The 19,698-nt window shown below is 41.8% G+C and overlaps 1 protein-coding gene across 2 annotated transcripts; it reads right to left on the bottom strand.

Moving 5' to 3' along the window:
• Positions 1-15,115: 15,115 nt before the first annotated feature.
• On the bottom strand, positions 15,116-19,114 carry LOC136484791 (cysteine-rich receptor-like protein kinase 26). 2 transcript variants are annotated; one of them, XM_066481748.1, is made up of 6 exons: positions 18,840-19,114; positions 18,258-18,425; positions 17,905-18,166; positions 15,742-15,838; positions 15,519-15,669; positions 15,116-15,401 (listed from the first exon to the last, which is right to left on the bottom strand). In XM_066481748.1, the coding sequence occupies exons 2-6, from the start codon at positions 18,414-18,416 to the stop codon at positions 15,222-15,224; spliced, it is 849 nt and encodes a 282-aa protein (XP_066337845.1). In that variant the 5' UTR covers positions 18,417-18,425; positions 18,840-19,114; the 3' UTR covers positions 15,116-15,221. The 2 variants fall into 2 exon arrangements, with proteins under 2 accessions (XP_066337845.1, XP_066337844.1); XM_066481747.1 differs by having other exon boundaries at positions 15,742-15,973; positions 18,840-19,111.
• Between the last annotated feature and the right edge of the window lie 584 nt (positions 19,115-19,698).

Raw genomic sequence — 19,698 nt, 5'->3', positions numbered from 1 at the left:
AATAAATAGAGTTTTGGTTCTGTTGGTGTTTCCCACCAACAGAGCCCATGCACTTGATCTCTACCCTATCTTATGAGCAAGACACACTTCAAGCAAAACGTGGGGGAGAACAGTCGATTCTCCAAATTTCTACAAGTGAAGGTCCTAAACCTGTCAAACCAAAAATCAAAACTCAAAACCAAGACGGGTTTGGTGGAAGAAGGTAACATCATCATCACAGACACCGTCACAAGATATGCAGCCATCTGGGTCTCCATCGCTGAGATCGGATGATACACCCGAAAGGTAAAGGACTCTTCTCTAACCGAGTCCTGTCCGGAGGACTTAAAAATCCGAACCCTGGCCATGAGGTAACATCGGTAGTTATCCATATTTACTTTTTAGCATTGCATGAATTATTTTCACTCTTAGCATATTTATTTTTCTGCATTAGCATTGTATTTAGAAAAGAAAAATAATAAAAAGTTTTTCATTACTGCATTACATCATTGCATCATTAAAGCTTAAAGCCCCATGTGAAATTTTTCTTGGAATGTAGCCCAAGGGAATATTCACCATGGTGGCATAAAAATAAAAATAAACATGCATACATATTTCTTTCTACATTATATAAATAAGAAAATCCAAAAATATTAAATAGGCATCCTATTAGAACTTGATCAACTAGGAAATCTTTCTAAACCTCCAAGGACAACAAATCTCTGAATGGCTGACCGCTAACACTTATTCTAATATGTGCCATGAGTTTTGGTGTTCTTGCTAGAGTATTTTGCAGGATAAGAGTAACGCCATCCATCCAAAGTACATTCTTTTAAACCGTTGCTACACCCGCTACGCGAGGAACACAACTTCTAGACGTATAAGAAAGACCACGACAACATCCAGCTTGGGGGAGGAGCATCCTCCATGTATCTAGCTAAGTATTTCTTTCTCTTTTTGGTTCTACTATTTTTTAAGTTTGCTTCATATTTGCAAAAGAAATAAAAAGATGCATAACAAACTAAAACAAAATAAAAATTTATCTTAGCTATATATTAATAAGGTGTGATTTCAAATTATGAAAATAAAATAAAAAGCATGTGTCTAGTTTTCTGCTTTTAAGAGTTGAATAAAATACAGAGAACTCAGAAAAATCTCTTAAATGGAAATGATGAATAGTTGCTCTGTCGTAATTCCATTCAAGTACCTAGTTTTCAGCCTTGAATTCTTCTGAGTTTTGGATATGACTGATTTGATATAAGGATTTGCTCTGAACTTGACACTCGTGGGTAGCATATGCTTGATCTAAGTCTAGGTAATTGACGGATATAATATGAGAAGGTCTGAGCTACTGTTTATCTTGTTCCTAGTGACACTAAAGTTCTGGAGATTTACATTTTGAAAAACATAAAAATGTTACATGATGAGTTCCTGTATGACAAAGCTTAAATTCCCACCATAGCCATACATCTTATTTAGGCTAGGAAAACTTTTACATATATGTTGCTTGCTTTGCATTGAGTTTTGTCAAGCTTTGTTGACCCTTATGAGAGGTTTGTCATGCTCTTAAAATCAAGATCATGTACACACCACCCAAATATGCACTACTCCTACACCTGGGGGTAGGCGCAAGAACATGCCTTCCTTCTAGATCCACAAAAAAAATGTTTTACTCCTACACTGGGAGAAAACACCAAAAATAAGCTTGATAGGTTTCCCATCCACCAAATAAGTGCTCCAAAGTTCTTGTTGCTATCTCTCAAAGTTTTGTTCCAGAAAGGAGACATGGGGCTATGCAAAAGTTATTCATAAAAAAGAGATAAAGAAAAAAAGAGTTAAGAAAAAATGGACAAGTGTCCGAGATATCTAAAACAATGGGTACTTAGATGCCCGCTTGAAAAAAAAGAAGAGATGAATAAGATAGCCCTTGTTCCCTTGCAAATGTTCCTAAGTTTCAAAAAGAGAGATATGTTTTCGAGGGGCGTAGTAGAATTAGCTTAGCCACCATATATATCCACCATATATCCACACACATGCACATCTTGATTTGATTGTATGACTCAACTCTCTTTGGATCCATTGTTTGACTTTACAACATATGCATTGCAAGTATGCTCTAGCTTTCTCCCTACCTATGAACTCTACATAAAGCCTTAGTGGTAGGAAGAGAAAAAGGCATAACATTTTCATTACCTTGGTAAGGATCCACAAATACCACATATATTGAAAGACTTGAGAGTGTCATACAATGGAATCTCTGAGTTTTATTTTGAAAACTTATAAAAACTCCAAAACTATGGTGGAACAAAGAACTTGAGACATAGTGCTTGACTTGATCGTTCTGTCTTTCAATTGCTCAAGACCTAAGTGAAGACTGAGAAGCCCCATGGTTGAAGGTAATATGGTAAGTTTTAAAGTCAGATCAGTTTATGCTAATCCAGAGGAGAATTTTTGATTGAACACTTGTGTACTTTTGAGGCGTGAAAGCATAGTAGCAACTCCTGATCCATTACTGAGTTTAGTTTTGCTAAGGGATTAGCAAAGGTTAGGCTTGGGGAATTGTTGATGGTAGTTAACAACCATTATAAACCATCAATTAAACATGGATAAGGGCATAAATATGATCATCAATGAAGGTCTAGGGGTCTAAACTAATAAATTCCATAAGTTTTGGTGAATCTGTGTTTCCAGCAGGGTTTCATCTAAAAACCACCAAGGAGGACCTAAACGTCAAAGGAAAATACAAATTTTCACTGTGGCACCTACGTGGGAAAGCTCTAGAAGGATCTAGAAGCCACATCACCGAAGCGGAGGGCAAGACGCCGACCCCTCCTGTAGGCCGGCCAGCCTGCCCTGGGCCCACCTATCAGCCGTCTTCGAGGGTCGGTTCCCACCGCCTTTGAGGACGCATCTAGGCCGTTGCTTAAGTCGGTTTTATCTAAGGGCTCATGTTGCACCCTCAGGGCTATATATACCAGCCCTTGCCCACCTCCTCAGCAGATCCTGAAACCCTAATTCATATTCTCCTCATGAGGATCAGAGCTAGCTATCAAGAGAAGATTAGACCTCCATAGGATCTAGTCTTTAAAAATGGAGAGGTGGAGAGTGAGGGAAGAGTTTGGAGGAGATGCCGGCCTATTGGTGCTCTCTCTATGGCTTGTACCTTGGTAGAAGTTAACCTACGTCTGAGATTTCTCTAGTAATCAACTTCTAATTTAAGTAAGCATCGTGTTTATATTGTTCATTTGGTTCATAGCTCATTGAATGCTTTAATCTATAGGACCCTATAGGTTAAAGTAGTAATTTTAGGTGTAAGCATGGTGCTTACACCGGGTTACTTATGGATGTACCTTATATTTCGGATCAGTGGTAGCTCGCGAGGGTGACTCTTATAGCCTCGTTGAATCCTATGTAGTCCATTTCTCGTTTGTAGGCCTAGCAGGACAATTTTGCTATAGGAATCATACTCTGTCTATGTTTTCTATAGTAATATCCCCAGTTGAACAATAGAAGACATAGCTTATCGAGATTAGAATTAGAAGACCTTAGCAATCTCCTCTACACTCTTGACTTTCTTAAGTCTTGTTGCTACTCCAGGTTAAGTTAGATCGTAGTTAACCTCACACGTTTCCCTGTGGATACGATACCTGGAATACCTCCGGATGAAAGCTACAGTGGTATCCGTGCGCTTATGGATTTATCTATGTGCGTTAAATATACCAATAGTCGTCATCCTCCACCCTGGTCGAGAATCACCAGCATCAGCAACCGTACAAGGGGTCACTGGCTAAGAAACAGACATAGACCCTGTAGGTCTGCGAGCAGGCTCAACCCTCGAAACAGGAACCTTGCTCATGGCAACCCTCGCAGCAGCCAATGCCACTGACCGGCCGTGTCCCCGACCACCGTGCTTTGAGGCACAAAAGGTGGGCTCAAATTTTAGATAGGTTAGGGTGAAGACCATGTTATGTGAGTATCATTTTCCCAAATTTGGTTCAATCCAGATCACTTGCAAAAGATATTTAACTTGGTTTGATCTAAGGACAAGCTTCTTCACACCTCATTCTAAGGGTTATCTTGACCATGTTGAGTTAAACACTTATAGCTCATTTTCTAGATTAAACACTAGGTTCACAAGCCCACAAACATGTCATATGCTACCACTAGATCATTTCAAACATAGAAGCAATAGTGGTACCATACAAGCATCAAATTCATTTGGTTTTTATGAATGAGCCTATAAGATATGAGGAATGACTAGATGCACTAAACAACTCCTTAGCAAAGGATGAATGACATGTCAACCAATTTTAATATGCTTTGCTCGAAGGAGAGGCATATCATATAAGTGGGGGATGCATCAACACATATTTGAGAAGTCAAGTATGTTCAATTCATTCCTTAGCTTACAAAACCTCTTCTCATCAAGTGGCTTGGTAAAAATATAGGCAAGTTGATCATCGGTGCCCACACTCTCAATGCAAATGTCCCCTTTTTTGTTGGTGATCTCTTATGAAATGATGACAGACATCTATGTGCTTTGTTCTTGAATGTTGAACCAGGTTGTTGGTGAGCTTCATGGCACTCTCATTGTCATATAGCAATGGCACTTGTTTGAATTTGATTCCAAAATCATTCAAGGTGGCCTTCATCCAAAGTAACTGAGCACAACAACTACCGGCCAAAATATACTCTGCTTCGGTGGTTGAAAGTGCTACACTATTTTGCTTTTTTGATGACTAAGACACACATGATCACCCCAACAATTGACAAGTTCCCGATGTGCTCTTTCTCTCAACCTTGTATCCCGCATAATTGGAGTCCGAATATCCAATCAACTCAAATCTTGCTCCTTTGGGATACCAAAATCCAACATTTTGTGTATGCTTCAAGTACCTCAATATTCTCTTTGTTGCCTTCAAATGACTTTCTCTAGGTGAGGCTTGAAATCTAGCACACATGCATACACTAAGCATCACATCCGGCCTTGATGCGGTCACATAGAGTAGGCTTCCAATCATAGACTAATACATCTTTTGATCCACCATATTTTTACTTACATCACTATCCAAGTTTCTATTTGTCCCCATAGGTGTACTAATTGCCTCTGCATCATCCATTCCAAACTTCTTGAGCATGTCTTTGATGTACTTGCCTTGACTCGCAAATGTACCATTCTTCATTTGCTTGATTTGAAGACCAAGGAAGTAACTAAGCTCTCCAATCATAGACATCTCAAACTCATTGGTCATCGTCTTCCCAAATTCTTCACAAAAATCTTTATTGGTTGATCCGAAAATATTGTCATCAACATATATTTGCAATACAAACAAGTCATTGCCTATCTTCTTGGTGAAGAGAGTGGTGTCAACCTTGCCCATCTTGAATCCCTAGAGAGTAGGAAATCCCTCAACCTCTCATACCATACTCTAGGTGCTTGCTTCAATCCATACAATGCCCTCTTCAACTTGTATACATAGTTGGGCTTCTTGTCATCTTCAAAATCAGGTGGTTGCTCAACATAAACTTCTTCATTGGTGTAGGCATTCAGGAATGCACTCTTCACATCCTTTTGATAGAACTTGATGTTGTGGGCACAAGCATATTCTAACAAGATCCTTATTGCTACCAATCTTGTAATCGGAGCATATGTTTCACCAAAGTCAAGACCTTCAACTTGTGTGTAACCTTGAGCTACTAATCTTTCTTTGTTCCTTACTACTATCCCATCTTGATCTTGCTTGTTGAGAACGACACACTTGGTAGAAATCAGATTGTGTCCCTTTGGCCTCTCAACTAACTCCCATACTAGATTTCTTGTGAAGTTGTTTAGCTCTTTATGCATAGCATTTACCCAATCAACATCCCTCAAAGCTTCATCTATCTTCTTTGGCTTAATGAATGACACAAAAGAGAAATGCTCACAAAATGATGCCAATCTTGATCTTGTTTGTACACCTCTAGAAATATCTCTAATTATAGAATCCAATGGGTGATCTCTTGCAACATTGGTTGGTTGGAGCACTTGAACTTGATTGCTTGCGCTTGGTTGGTCATTTGGTAAAGATGATGAACTAGCCACTTGTTGTTGATCTGGAGCACCACTTGAACTAGCTTGAGTTTGATCATGAGAACCACTAGCTTGCACATTTGAGTTAGAGAGCACTTGATCTTTGTCATCTTCAACATCAATCACTTCTCTAGGCCTTATATCACCAATATCCATCTTCTTCATTGCATTGACCAATTGAGTGCCTCTCACATCTTCTAGATTCTCATTCTCCTCTTGGGAACCATTGGTTTCATCAAATTCAACATCGTGCACCTCCTCAAGAGTACCACTAGCCAAATTCCAAACTCTATAAGCCTTGCTAGTAGTGGAGTAACCAAGCAAGAATCCTTCATCACATTTCTTCTCAAACTTGCTCAATCTAGTGCCTTTCTTCAATATGTAGCATTTGCAACCAAAAACCCAAAAATATGCAATATTGGGCTTTCTACCATTCAAAAGCTCATAGGGTGTCTTTTCCAACATAGGGTGACAATAGAGGCGATTGCTATAGTAGCAAGCCGTGTTGATTGCTTTGGCCCAAAATGAATGACTAACATTGTACTCACTCAACATTTATCTTGTCATGTCAATCAAGGTTCTATTCTTCCCCTCAACAAGGCCATTTGATTGTGGAGTGTACTTGGCTAAGAATTGATATCTAATCCTAAACTCATCACATAACTCATCAATTCTAGTATTCTTGAACTCAATACCATTGTCACTTCTTACTTTCTTAATTGTTGTTTCAAACTCATTGTGTATTCTCTTGATCAATGTCTTGAATGTATCAAACACATCACTCTTATCAACAAGAATGAAGACCCATGTATATCTAGTGAGATCATCCACTATCACAAATCCATATTTGTTTCCACCAATGTTACTATATGTTGTTGGCCCAAACAAATCAATGTGCAATAACTCAAATGCTCTCGATGTGCTCATGATGTTCTTCTTAGGATGTGTGTTGCCAACTTGCTTTCCGGCTTGACATGCACTACACAACTTGTCCTTCTCAAATGTGACATCTTTCAAGCCTCTAACTAGATCATGCTTAATCAATTTGTTCAATTGTTTCATTCCAACATGACCCAACCTTCTATGCCATAACCAACCCATGCTAGACTTAGTGATCAAACATATTGACAATTGAGTTTCACTTGCATTGAAATCAACCAAGTATAGATTCTCGTATCTAAAGCCTTTGAAGATCAAGTTAGAGTCATCTACACTTATGATCTCTACATCATCCACACCAAATATGCACTTGAAGCCAAGATCACAAAGTTGTGCTACTGACAATAGATTGAAGTTCAAGCTTGTTGGCATTTCATAACGTCACTACAAAGAATGGGGCTTGAATCCATCCTCAGCAATGGCGTCGGAAATGTTGGTAGGCACGACCGAGCGTCATTACTAAGTTTTTATCCCTAGCAATGGCATTAGAAGTGTTTGTTGGTATTCCTTAGCCTCATCACTAATAATTAGCAATGTCACTAAGTAATAGCCTTGATAGTTTCTTAACAATTTTAGATATTTATCCACAAGCGTACGGAGCTATCATTGTAGCATTTCACCGAAGTATTCAGGGTATCGTTATTTATATTTTCCCAAAGGAAGGCATTTATTGATTAAGAGTCTAGTATGGATATGAACTTGAATAATAATGCTTGCAAGTACACCAATGTTTATAGCAGGGGTAAATATGGTGATTTCAAGATAGTGGACACACACTTGGCATTCCTCAAAAGATAAAATAGAAAAGAAAGAATAAAAGGATAATCCTAAGTCGAGCAGGCATTGGTCTAGTATAGTCATACAAATATTAGTTAATGATCATACAAGTTACATAATTAGTATTAGGGTTAAGTGTGAAGCAGGTCAGGAGGCCACCAAGTACTAGTCCGCCAGCAACCTCATGTGACAATTTAGACTCCTACACCCCAGTCGAACGTAGGGGATTGGGTTGTCACCACCTGCCACCTACCCCTCAACCGTGGAAAGGGACAATGCATTCACTTGTCTCTCCATACCTAAGCACCACGCTTGCGTATATAGAAACTACCCAAATTCCACTGAGTCCCCGACCCTACGGATCGATAGGTAAAGAACTTCAGCACACCTAACAGCACGATAAACCGCCACCTCAACTTTGCTCTAATTCTGATTATATAAGAAATATGAATTGTTAAGCATAAAGTTGAGTGTGCTACTCTCATGACATACAAACTATAGACTAATTCATATATCAAGATTATAACACAACAACTATACTCTAGTTCATAAGTATGACTATAAATGTAATATGAAAGCATGACTTTGGAAGAACTCATATTGCTATTCATACCAAAGAGTCACTTCTTCCAAGGAGCCAAGCTCTCCAAGGTAGCTTTGCCTTGCTCTAAAGCTACTACTAAAAAGGAAAAACTACAAGAGTGAGTGAGGTGTGTGAGGTCATGCTCAATGTGTTGTGTGTGTTGTAGAGGAGGGTACCCCTCTATCTATACAAGGAGGGAGGCGGTGGTAGAGGCTATTCCTGGCGTGAGGACTGACTCCCACCGCCTCAGTATGGAGCCATGCCACCGCCTATCGAAGGGGTGGCTGAGGTGCGTCGGCAGGGGGTTGCCCGCCCCTAGGGGTCGGCTGCCCCTTGACCACGCCACCTCACCACTGCCTTCACACGGTGGGCTATGGGCTGGACGTGGATCACTCCTCCATGGTGCTTTGCCTTGGTTGAGTTGAGTTGATGGGCATCTCCCTTGTTCCTTTGCGTGAATCAGCGTCAGAAAGCGTCTTTCAATGAATTATTCCATGTATTTGTGTTTGTGACCTGCGAAATAATATTCTCCAAATACATGTGGAACTTGGTTAATAGTAAATGCATATGTGTTTAAGATTGTCAATTTCTCCTCTTTTTGTACCTTAGTTGGCGGTTGGATTTGATCGTTAATGACCGCCAACAAAGCTCTCTACTAGTAGCACATTGGAAATGCTCAAATCATTGGATATTACAATCTTACCAAGCCATTTGACCTTGCCTTTGCCATTGTCACCAAATGTGATACTATCATAATCATTGTTATCATTGGTGTTGATTGAATTGAACATTCTTGAATCACCGGTCATGTGTTGTGTGCACCCACTATCAAGCACCCAATGCCTTCCTTGGCTTTATAATTGACCTATAAAAGAAGATCAATTCTTTTTAGGTACCCAAACTTGCTTGGGTCCTTGAAGGTTAGTCACTAAGCTCTTTGGTACCCAAATGACCTTCTTCTTTGGGCCCAACAAGGAAGTACCAACAAACTTAGCCTTCACACACCATTGGCACCCTTATTAAGCAAATAACAAGAATCAAACTTAATTGAGGATACATTAGCATGTGATTTCTTGTTCTTGCAATCATGCTCTTTGTGACCAACTTCCTTGCAACTAGTGCAAAATCGACTATTGTTCTTTACAAAACTAGTCTTGTGAGGAGCAAAGGCCGCCTTGCCTTTCTTAGGGGTATAGCCCAATCCCTCTTTATAGAGAGATGCTCTTTGGCTACCCAAGCACATAAGCAAGCGGTCCTCACCACCATAGGCCTTGCCTAAGGCGCGAGTGAGCTCATCGACCTCCTTCTTGAGAGTCTCATTCTCAAACATTAGTGAGGCATTACAAGTGAAACCATCACTAGTAAATAGGTGGAAGTAGTAGTGCTACAAGAAGGGTTAGTAGGAGCAACAACAATAGGCTTGTAGAAAGATTCATCAATAATATCACAAGTCAAGCCCACGTCACATGACACAACAACCTTATGCTTGTCTTGCTCTAGGAGGGAGGAGTGAGCCTTTTCAAGCTTAGAGTGAGCTTTGCCAAGCTTCTCATGGGCTTCTATTAGCCTCTTATGAGTAGCATTGAGCTCATCAAAGGCTTATTCAAGAGATTTGCATTTCTTGTGCAAGTCTTTGCACTCCTTCCTCTTTAGCTCAAGACATTCATGAGCTTGTTCCATCATGTCCATGAGTACCTCCTTGGAGTACTCATCATCATCATCATCGCTCCTGCAATCATCACTTTCACAATCATCACCATCACTTTCACCATATTTTACCTTAGAGGACTTAGCCATGAAGCATGATGGTGTGTCGAAGAGAGAAGGCTTGTTGTTGATGGTGATACTTGCAAGTGCCTTCTTCTTGGATGTCTGGTCATCATCACCACTCTCCAAAGAGGCATCACTATCCCAAGTCACCACATAAGAGCCACCCTTCTTTTCATCTTCTTGAAGGACATTTTCTTCTCCTTCTTTTCCTTCTTTTCCTTCTTCTCCTCCTTCATCTCATCTTCTTCATTGTCACTATTGTATGGACAATGAAATATGATCCTTGCTCTTGAATCTAAAGCATTTTCTCACTTGATCTTTGTTCTTGAAGTTGTCCCTTCTCTTTCTTGACTTGAAACCCTTCTTTTTCATGAACTTTCCAAAGTTCTTCACAAACAAAGCCATGGACTCCATGTCAATGTCACTAGCTTCTTCATCATCACTTGATTCTTCTTTCTTTTCTTTGCCCTTGTTCTTGTATGATATGCTAGCCTTGAATCCACACTCTTCTTCTTGTCTTCATCTTTCTTCTCATCTTGGTCAACCCCCTCTCTTTCCACAAGGTATGTCTCTTGTGTCATGACATCACCTAGTACTTGGTTAGGGGTTGTCCTTCAATCCTCCTCTTATGATGATCAATCTCAAAGTCTCAAATCTTGGAGGTAGGCACATCAAGAACCGGTGGGAGAAGTCATCATCTTGCACCTTCTCACCCAAACTCTTGAGATCATTGACAATCACTTGCATTTTATAAAATATCTCTAGAATGCTCTCATTATCTTTCATCTTGAAGCTTATCAACTTGTCCTTGAGAATGCACAATTTTGCACTCTTGACCGCCGGTGTGCCTTCATATGTTTCTTCCAATCTCCTTCACACCTCACTAGCTCTCTCAAGATCCTTGATTTGCTCAAACACCTTTGAATCAATGGCATTGTAGATGGTGTTGAGAGCCATTGTGTTGCATTGCTTGTTCTCTAGTTCTCTTGGGGTTGGATTGGTGGGATCAAGAATCACAAAATCACTCTCAGTCACATCCCACACCTTGTCATTGATTGAACCCAAATACATCTTCATTTTTCTCTTCCAATAATCATAGCATGTGCCATCAAAGTGCGGTGGTTTGCCCCCAACATGGTTGAATACTATTTGAGCCACCTTTTGACACCGAGGTTGTTAAGCCTTCAATCAAACGGTGACCATAGCTCTAATCCCACTTGAAAGGTCCTAAATGGCTAGAGGGGGGGTGAATAGCCTATAAAAATTCTCTACAAAAACACTAGAGCAAGTGGTTAGAAATCAAATGGCAAAAAGTAATTTTGCTCTAGCTCTATAAGGGTTGCAAGCCACCTATCCCAATAATTCTAGTTGCTATGATCACTAGGCATACAGAAGCTAAGTCGCTACTCACTAAGAGCTCTCAACAAGGCTACACTAAAGAGTTCCACTAGGTGAAACTAAACTAGCAAGCAAGCTCTCAAAACTAGCTATACTAAAGAGCTTGCTACAATACTAGTTTGCATGAATGTAAAGGAGTGAGTAGGGTGATTATACCGCCGTGTCGAGGAATGAACCAATCACAATATGAATGCCAATCAATCATCGGGAGAGATCCAATTACAAGATGACACACGATTTTTCTCCCAAGGTTCATGTGCTCGCCGGCACGCTAGTCCCCGTTGTGTCGACCAACACTTGGTGGTTCGGTGGCTAATTGGCATCACACCAAGCCTTCACCAGGCACCGCAAGAACCTACCACAAGTGAGGTAACTCAATGACACGAGCAATCCGCTAGAGTTACCTTTTGACGCTCCGCCGGGGAAGGTACAAGACCCCTCACAATCACCGAAGACAGCCATGAATAATCACCAACTCATGCCAATGCTCCTCCGCTGCTCCAAGCCATCTAGGTGGCGGCAACCACAAAGAGTAACAAGAACTCCGCAGCCACAACAATCCCCAAGTACCACTAGATACAATCACACAAGCAAATGCACTAGGAATCACTCCCAATCTCACTATGATGATGAATGAATGATGGAGATGAGTGGGAGGAGTTTACTTAGGCTCACAAGGATGTCAAAAATTTCAAAGCGCCAAGAGTGTGAGCCCAAGCCGGCCACCACCTATTAATAGAGCCCCAAGGCTCAAAGAGCCATTGGGCTGTCGAAGGCGCACTGGACGCACCGACCGAATGCTGCCCCTGTGTCCGATCGCCGAGTCTAGTCACTCCTCTGAGCCACTCAGCGAACGCCATGTCACACGATTCAAATTCGACCATTAGGTGCCAACGCGCGAGCGAGTTAGACATGCAGAACACGCCTGAGCATACGACTGGACACCAAGCACGGTACAGTCCGGTCAACAACAGAGATGTTCTAGAGTGCGTTTTTCTAGACCGGACGCGTTAGATCACTAGGGACCGGACGCGCCCCAGAGTCCAGTCAGTATTGGGCTCACGCAGGGCGGTTATGTTAGCATACGTCAGCGATGACCTAATGCATTGTAACAGAACCACCCAATTTATAAGAGTACAAGTACAATGGCAACCACCAGAGCATACGTCTTCTCTCTTCTTATCCTTGCCAAATGCTGTCTTGCCATAAATCAAACAGTCCGTCCGAAGGAACGAACAATCCTTGACATCTCGCATGCTCCTGCTAGCTATTTTGCATGTATCTCCTAATCGGCGGACTCAATTGTTTGTCCACGCCATCAATGAATAAACAATTGGGTTGATTTACTTTTCCTTTCCTTACCATCAGGCCAGCAGTAATCTACTCATACTCCATGATGAGCACGATTCTACATGAGTAACGGTGAGCAGATTCGATTCCTCAAAAGCCTCTGGTGATGGCAAGTCATTAGAGTGCCAGGCTCTTCCTATGTTCTTTTAAGATGTGTGTTTTATGTAAATATGGGAAGTGGATTCACAATTTTTATATCAAATCGATGTAAGGATTATGAACTAATATTAAATCCATTCTTTATCACAAAATGTAGCTTAGTAGTAAGACATTCAGGTTTGAGATATACATATGAATCTGATCGTGTGAGCCCGTTAAATTTTAAGATCTGGGCTCGCCTTTACTTTGGAAAATAAAAATAATAGAACTATAAAACTGCCTCTGGCATATGCATTGCCGCAAAGATGCGAACACAAGGTTGATATGTGCCCTTGTGGTTCGGATTTGTGATGAGTGATTGTCAACGTGATTCGCGTCTTGGGTTGAGTTTGTGAAATAACCATGGCGTGAGTTGGGTTGTGCGACATGTCTCTTGGCTTGTGGTGTGGAGCTCGGAGGCGGTGGTCGACGGCGAGGTGAAGGTCAAGTAGAGACGTGTCGTGCCGACGGACCAGGAGCGGTGAAGGACGGACGTGAGGCTTGGACTGAGGGACCAGGAGGCCGGGTGACCAGCTGCGGTGGCTAACATCTGGGACATGGACAAGCGCAAGTGTACATAGGAGTGACCGTGTTGACCGAGTCAAGATGGCGGACGTGCGAGTCGAGCGGGGCTCAGGAGGACTTGGCGATCAGCCGGTCGAGGACGGCAGTGACACGTGTCGAGTGGCGGGGGACGCGTATGGAGTACGCTACTTGCGGACGGTTTGGTGGTTTGGGCCTCAAAACCATTGGGTGTACGGGTTTATGGGTTTGGGCCTCAAAACCCGGGCGGAGGTTCCGAGGAGGAACGGACGGCACGTGGCGGCATCGAGGAGTTCACGTCGAGGCGAAGCTATCTCATGAAGGGCGCGGTGGCTGTCGGATGGAAATTACCTCGGATTGGACCATAACGCCCTCGGGTTAAGTGGTTCGACTCAAAATTTCTAGGGGCAAAACTGTGATTGTGTAATAGCCCTGTTAAATAGGATGAGGGAGCTCTCATCTCCCTCACCTCTTTTATTTTTTTCATTCATCCTTGCCCTAGGTTTCCCCCTCCCCTTAGGTTTGCTTGTGAGAGAGGTCCACAAATTGGAGAATTTGTGTAAGAACCAAAGATGGTAGCGGGAATGGAGGCCCTAACCTCCTAGTGTCCTCCGGGATTCGATTTGTGACATGTTCTTGTGAATCGCATTTGTGTTCTTCGCGTTTTCCCTTTCTCCCTTGTCTTGTGTGGTTTGATTCGTCGTTTTGAGACCGTTTTGATTCCTTCCTTTTACACTAAGATGAACTAGGACGTGAATTGAGTCTTTCCGCCGAAGGATTTCATCTAATTCCTCACGAGTTTATAGATCGGGACGAATCGACTTTAGGGTTGGAAAACCGGTGTTCTTCGGAGTTTCTTGATTTCCCGTTGATTGGCTTCAAATTGGGCGATGATCTCTTAGGAGTAACTCACCTATTGCCTTGTGACCATGTGGTTAAAATTTGGTGGCAATTGGTTTTGATTTGGCCGCAAATCGGGATTTCCCTCTTTTAGGCGATTTTCGGGCGACTCTATTCATGCTGATTTCGCGACCCGCAGACAATCCGCTCCTGACCCTGGACAGTCCGTTGTTACTGTTCATGTCGTGAGCAGAAGGTCTCTTTCGGCCGTGTTTTGCTGCTCCGAACGCCGGACAGTCCGGGACCTCACCGCGGACAGTCCGGGGCTGCTGCTGAAGCGTGTCCAAAACTGTTTCAGCAAGTTCGTTTTCTAGTGTTTGACTTGCGGACAGTCCAGGATTCAACTGCGGACAGTCCGCCGTTGTTCTTTCTGTCCAGGTCAGAACTGTTTCTCATCGTTCGGTTTTTGGGAGTTGAACGCCGGACAGTCCGAGACGTGACCCGCAGACAGTCCGAGCTCCCTTCGGCAGACAGTCCGGGCCTGTGCAGATTGTCCTGTTTTCTCTAGTTCTTTTGAGCTCTTGTTTCCGTCGGTACTTCTTGGTCATCACCAAAGGTACTCAGCCACCCGTTGGCTTGTGATCATACCGATCTCATGTGCGTTTGTTCTTGGGTTATGATTTTGGGACATCGGCTTAGAGTTTCGAAAGAAATTTGAGGCTCCCGTTCACACCCTCCCTCTGGTCGCCGTTTTCGGTCCTTTAAAAGGTAAATCATAACGGAAAGATAGAATCTCTGTCACTAGCTCTCATAGAGTACATAACTTTGCTGCATCTATCCTGCACGTTTTCCGTGGAGCCGGTCAACAATTTCAACTGTAGATGGTCTATTTTTCTGATTGACATCGACACATTTGAACCCTATATCAATGCATGCTTTCACTTGCTGAAGGCGATCTGCATCTAGAGACATGTACTTGATGGTTATGTGCTCATCTGTCCAAGTTCTACGTACCTGCACAATGGAAATCATGAATCAGCTTGGTGGTTAGCTAATTAAAGAGAATTAAATATTACTAGCATAACAAAAATCCTTGATCGAATCCGGCATGCAACCTTTACTATTACTTACACTAGAAATATATTCCCTTCCAGATTTGTCTTTGTCGTCGCAACAGTTCTTCTCTCGCGTGGTGATCTCAATAATCAGGACACCTAAACTATATATGTCACACTGCCACGAGATTTCACCACGTTGTAGATATTCTGGAGCCATGTAACCTCTGAAAGTCATTAATATCAGTAGCATAACAATCAGAATTAAAACTTACATGATATTAGGTAATGGAACTTACTTTAAGCCCGCAACATTTATAGTGTATAATCGGGATTGTTCACGATTGAAGAACCGTGAGAGACCAAAGTCGGCAATCTTTGGCACCATCTTATCATCTAACAATATATTGTCAGGCTGAAGATCCATATGAACAATACGACCATACTCTCCCTCGTGTAGGAAATGTACACCCTGGCAAATGCCCTTAATTATTTTGAAGTGTGTGTCCCAGTCCGTTCTATTTGCTTCATCTAAAGGAAGAAACACGAACTATATACAGTCTACCATCACCTCTCTTTATAAGGGATATATACTAGATTATTTGCCTCAATGCAAATTACTGCTCTCTCCGTTTACTACTAGTTGTACCTTTTGAGGGATGAACATGAGTTATGTAAGTATTATTATGAGCACCGTTACATTGTATCATCACCACTGCTTCCCACACCATTCAATATGAAACACATTGTAGTATTGATGAGTTTCAGCATTATTCACATGGCCTCGATCAAAATACATGTTAATTCTTAATAATTTCTATGTTATATACTGTGGGTTGCCTTTGCGAGCCCACAAAAAGGTTGGTTGATCCATAAGAAGACGGGTTGGAGCAAGCCAGCAGGAGCCGATTTTTTTTATAAAAGTTTATTTCATTCACATTTTGTAGAACAATGAAAACATTTATAAGTCTTCGACATTTTGCACAACATAGTTCAACGTTTTCAGTATACTATTTCACCATGTTCATATATAATCTGAACTAGTTTTCAAAAAGTTGAAATATTTTTTCCCTGAAAAGACAAAGATAATAAAATATAATCAACTTGGTTCTCATTTTGTTTCGTTATAAAAAAGCATGGTGCATCAAACGGATTTGTAGACTGCAGACTCATTGTTTCATATTAAAACTAATTATTCACCTACCCACCCCATCCGATCAGTTATACTTACTGTATATAGTATCTCCTATAGAAAACTATTGACGAATATTGTAAGCAGTTTTACTGCATGTAAGGAAAATGGCACTTATCTAGAGTATTAAGTGATTTTGGTCAATTGGACTGATGTTGTGCGCTAGTTGACAGATAAGCCTAGTGCTCGGCAGCACTTGTATCTTATTTTTCTACATTTTACTTACCTTGCTTCCAAGCCTTTATAACAGGAATATGCTCAGCATCCACTTTAGTGGTTAGAAAATATGCTAGAGCAGGTAGAAAGTAGATGCTGCCCTCTACCCATAAAAGCAGGGGCACACCCTTGTATCAGGACAAGCCTTTGCATTTCCTTTCAATCTAAGCCACCAAGGACTAAGCTGCCCTCTGGTGGTTCCTAAATCTGAATCTTAGATCTATTTTGAGCTAACACTGGTATATAAGGTTTTAGTCCTAAGATGCAAGGATGGACTTGGGGAGATGACGGTGGTGATTGTGTGATCAACACCTCAAACAAAGGTCAAGGAGTAGTCATAAAGACCCTAGAAGAAAAGCAAAGCAAGAAGTCCAGGGGATTAAATGGAAGAAGCCTGTATGAAAATACGTGAAGAATTGGAATTCAGCGGGCACCAGAATGCACTACCTAGGCACCAGAATGCACTACCTAGGCACCAGACGTTGGTTGACTACAGTTAGAAGGGCTGAAAAACATAGCCTTGCCTTAACTTTTGGTGGTTATTAGAGTGCACCACACTGGAGTTCAAGAGACAGTGGTAGTTGGGAGGCACAATGGAGTAACGCAGAAGGCACCGGAGCTCTCTGGTACCAGTCACCGGAGAATAAAGGTGCTACACAGAGGCTATGCAGAAGTATCCTGATCTCACCGGAAATGTCCGGTGTTGCAGCAGACACCACAATCAGAGTTTAGGCCATCCAACAGTTGGTAACTGTCATTCTAACGGCTAGTCTATGTGGCAGGCACTGGAGCTTTCCGATGGACTCACCGAAGCTCTCCGATGCACACTGCTTTTATGTAATTTGAGACTATCGGCTAGTTTTCGAGTTTGGGGCCATATATATACTCCTTTGCCTTGCCAAATGAGGGTAGCTGGAGTCGAGAAGTTGCTAGTGAGTTGAGACCCATCACGTAGTCCTCTACCCACCAAAAGTGCTTAATGAGGATTAGGCTATTAGTGTTAGTGTTTTGTGAAGTGCTTAGAGTAGTTAATTGTTAAGTAGTGCGGCCATACCAGAAAGATAGTCGCGAAGGCTTCCCCTGGGTACATGTTCGTAGCAGAGTACACATTCATCTTTGTCAACAAGAATAAATCTTGCATTGTGTTCCACAACCTTCTTTGTTATTTGACGGCAGAACCCGAGCAACTTTACTATATTTTCATGTTGTGCAACTAAAAGATTGGTTGCCTCATTGTCAAATTGTCTGCCAGCAGGAATTTGCAGATTTTCCGCAAGCTTCTTCACACAAACCACTAGGCCATTTTGCAGAATTCCCTGTTGAGTTTTCACATATGCTTTCAATTTGGTATGTTTCCTGCTGTACAGTCCTGAGAAGGTACATAATATTAAATCATAATAATCGTACCGTATAGAATGTTCCGAATGCGCTTGCACGGAGTATTCGGTCTTTAGAGAATCCTGACGTAATTTCAGTGAAAAACTCTAGTGGCAGTTCCTTCGGCAATGTACTTAGAAGACTTGTCTCGTTCTGTGCGCTTTCCCCCATACTAGCTTCACCCACCATTTTTGAATTCTGAAAGTGTTGGATTTCAGCTGCAGAAACATATGAACTGCTACTAGAGTGTACAGTACAAAAACATGGCTATCTGTTAAGAGCATGTAAAGGACATAGTGGATACTTTGTCACCAAACTAATGTCTGCACAGGTGCTTAATTGAGTTGTTCTGAATAAACAACTCACAGGGTGTTCCAGGATATGCTTTGCTTTGCTTATTATCAAAGGATTAACATGAGTGACTAACTATTTAACATTATTAAGAGAAAATAGTACTCCATACTGTTATTTACTACATAATAAATCTCTTTGCAAGAGTTCTTGAGAACGAAATTAAAATGCATGCTAAGTTGTACATGCTCAGACCATGCAAAGTTTTCTAAACGGATTAGAAAAGCTTTCGTAACTAAACAGCGTAATCAAATCACTAACCTGAATTGATCTTGCAGATGGTACTCTGATTGAAAAGATCGGTGTGAGACACGGAGAGGAAAGGAGAGGCAGGCTAGCTAAGAGCAGGACCCGGTGTGGTAGGTAACGCTTATCAAGATCGATGGGAACATATATTATGGGGAGTAAGTGTTTTTGAGAGAAGAAATATGGGTGTGTGTTCAGGGGCGGGGGTAGGTGGGGGACTTGTTAGATTGGGCCGAGGGGAGCTGCAAGTTGACTTGAGGTCAAGGGGCTTCATAGTTGGGGTGCATGTGCTGCTTCAGCGAGCTGGGACCGAACCAACGATTCTCCCAGAGTGGACAACCTGCCGGTGGCTTGACGACGACCGAGAAAACGACCCCACATCTAGGGTACCTCCAAGGCTCCAACTGTTGCAACTTACTCCCTCCATCCCACGAGAAGTGTCATTCTATGTTCCGAATGAGTCAAATGGCTTTAACTTTAACCAAATATAAAAGAATATTAATATTTATGGTATATATTTATATCATTAGGTAGATCATTGAATTTATTTTCATAATAAATTTATTTTGAGATATAAATATCGCTAATATTTTTCTATAAATCTAGTTAAATTTAAGAAATTTTGACCCGTATGGAACCCACATCGACACTTACTTTGGAACAGAGGAAGTAGAATTGTGTCCATATCACTTGTCACATCATGTATAGAACATAAAATAAGTTATTCAGTAGGCCAACTAGTAATAGTGGGCCCAGACCCATGTTATCTCTTTCGGCGTGGCAAGCGTCCGGATGTCCGGACGGACGCGCCCATCCAGACGCCCAAGCAGCTCACCTCCGTCTGCCTCGCTTTGAGTCGCACGTGCAGTTCGCC

This window comes from Miscanthus floridulus, chromosome 10 (assembly GCF_019320115.1).
Source record: "Miscanthus floridulus cultivar M001 chromosome 10, ASM1932011v1, whole genome shotgun sequence".
NCBI lineage: Eukaryota > Viridiplantae > Streptophyta > Magnoliopsida > Poales > Poaceae > Miscanthus > Miscanthus floridulus.
The sequence above is the reverse complement of the archived record's forward strand: the minus strand, read 5'-3'. Positions and strand labels throughout refer to the sequence as shown.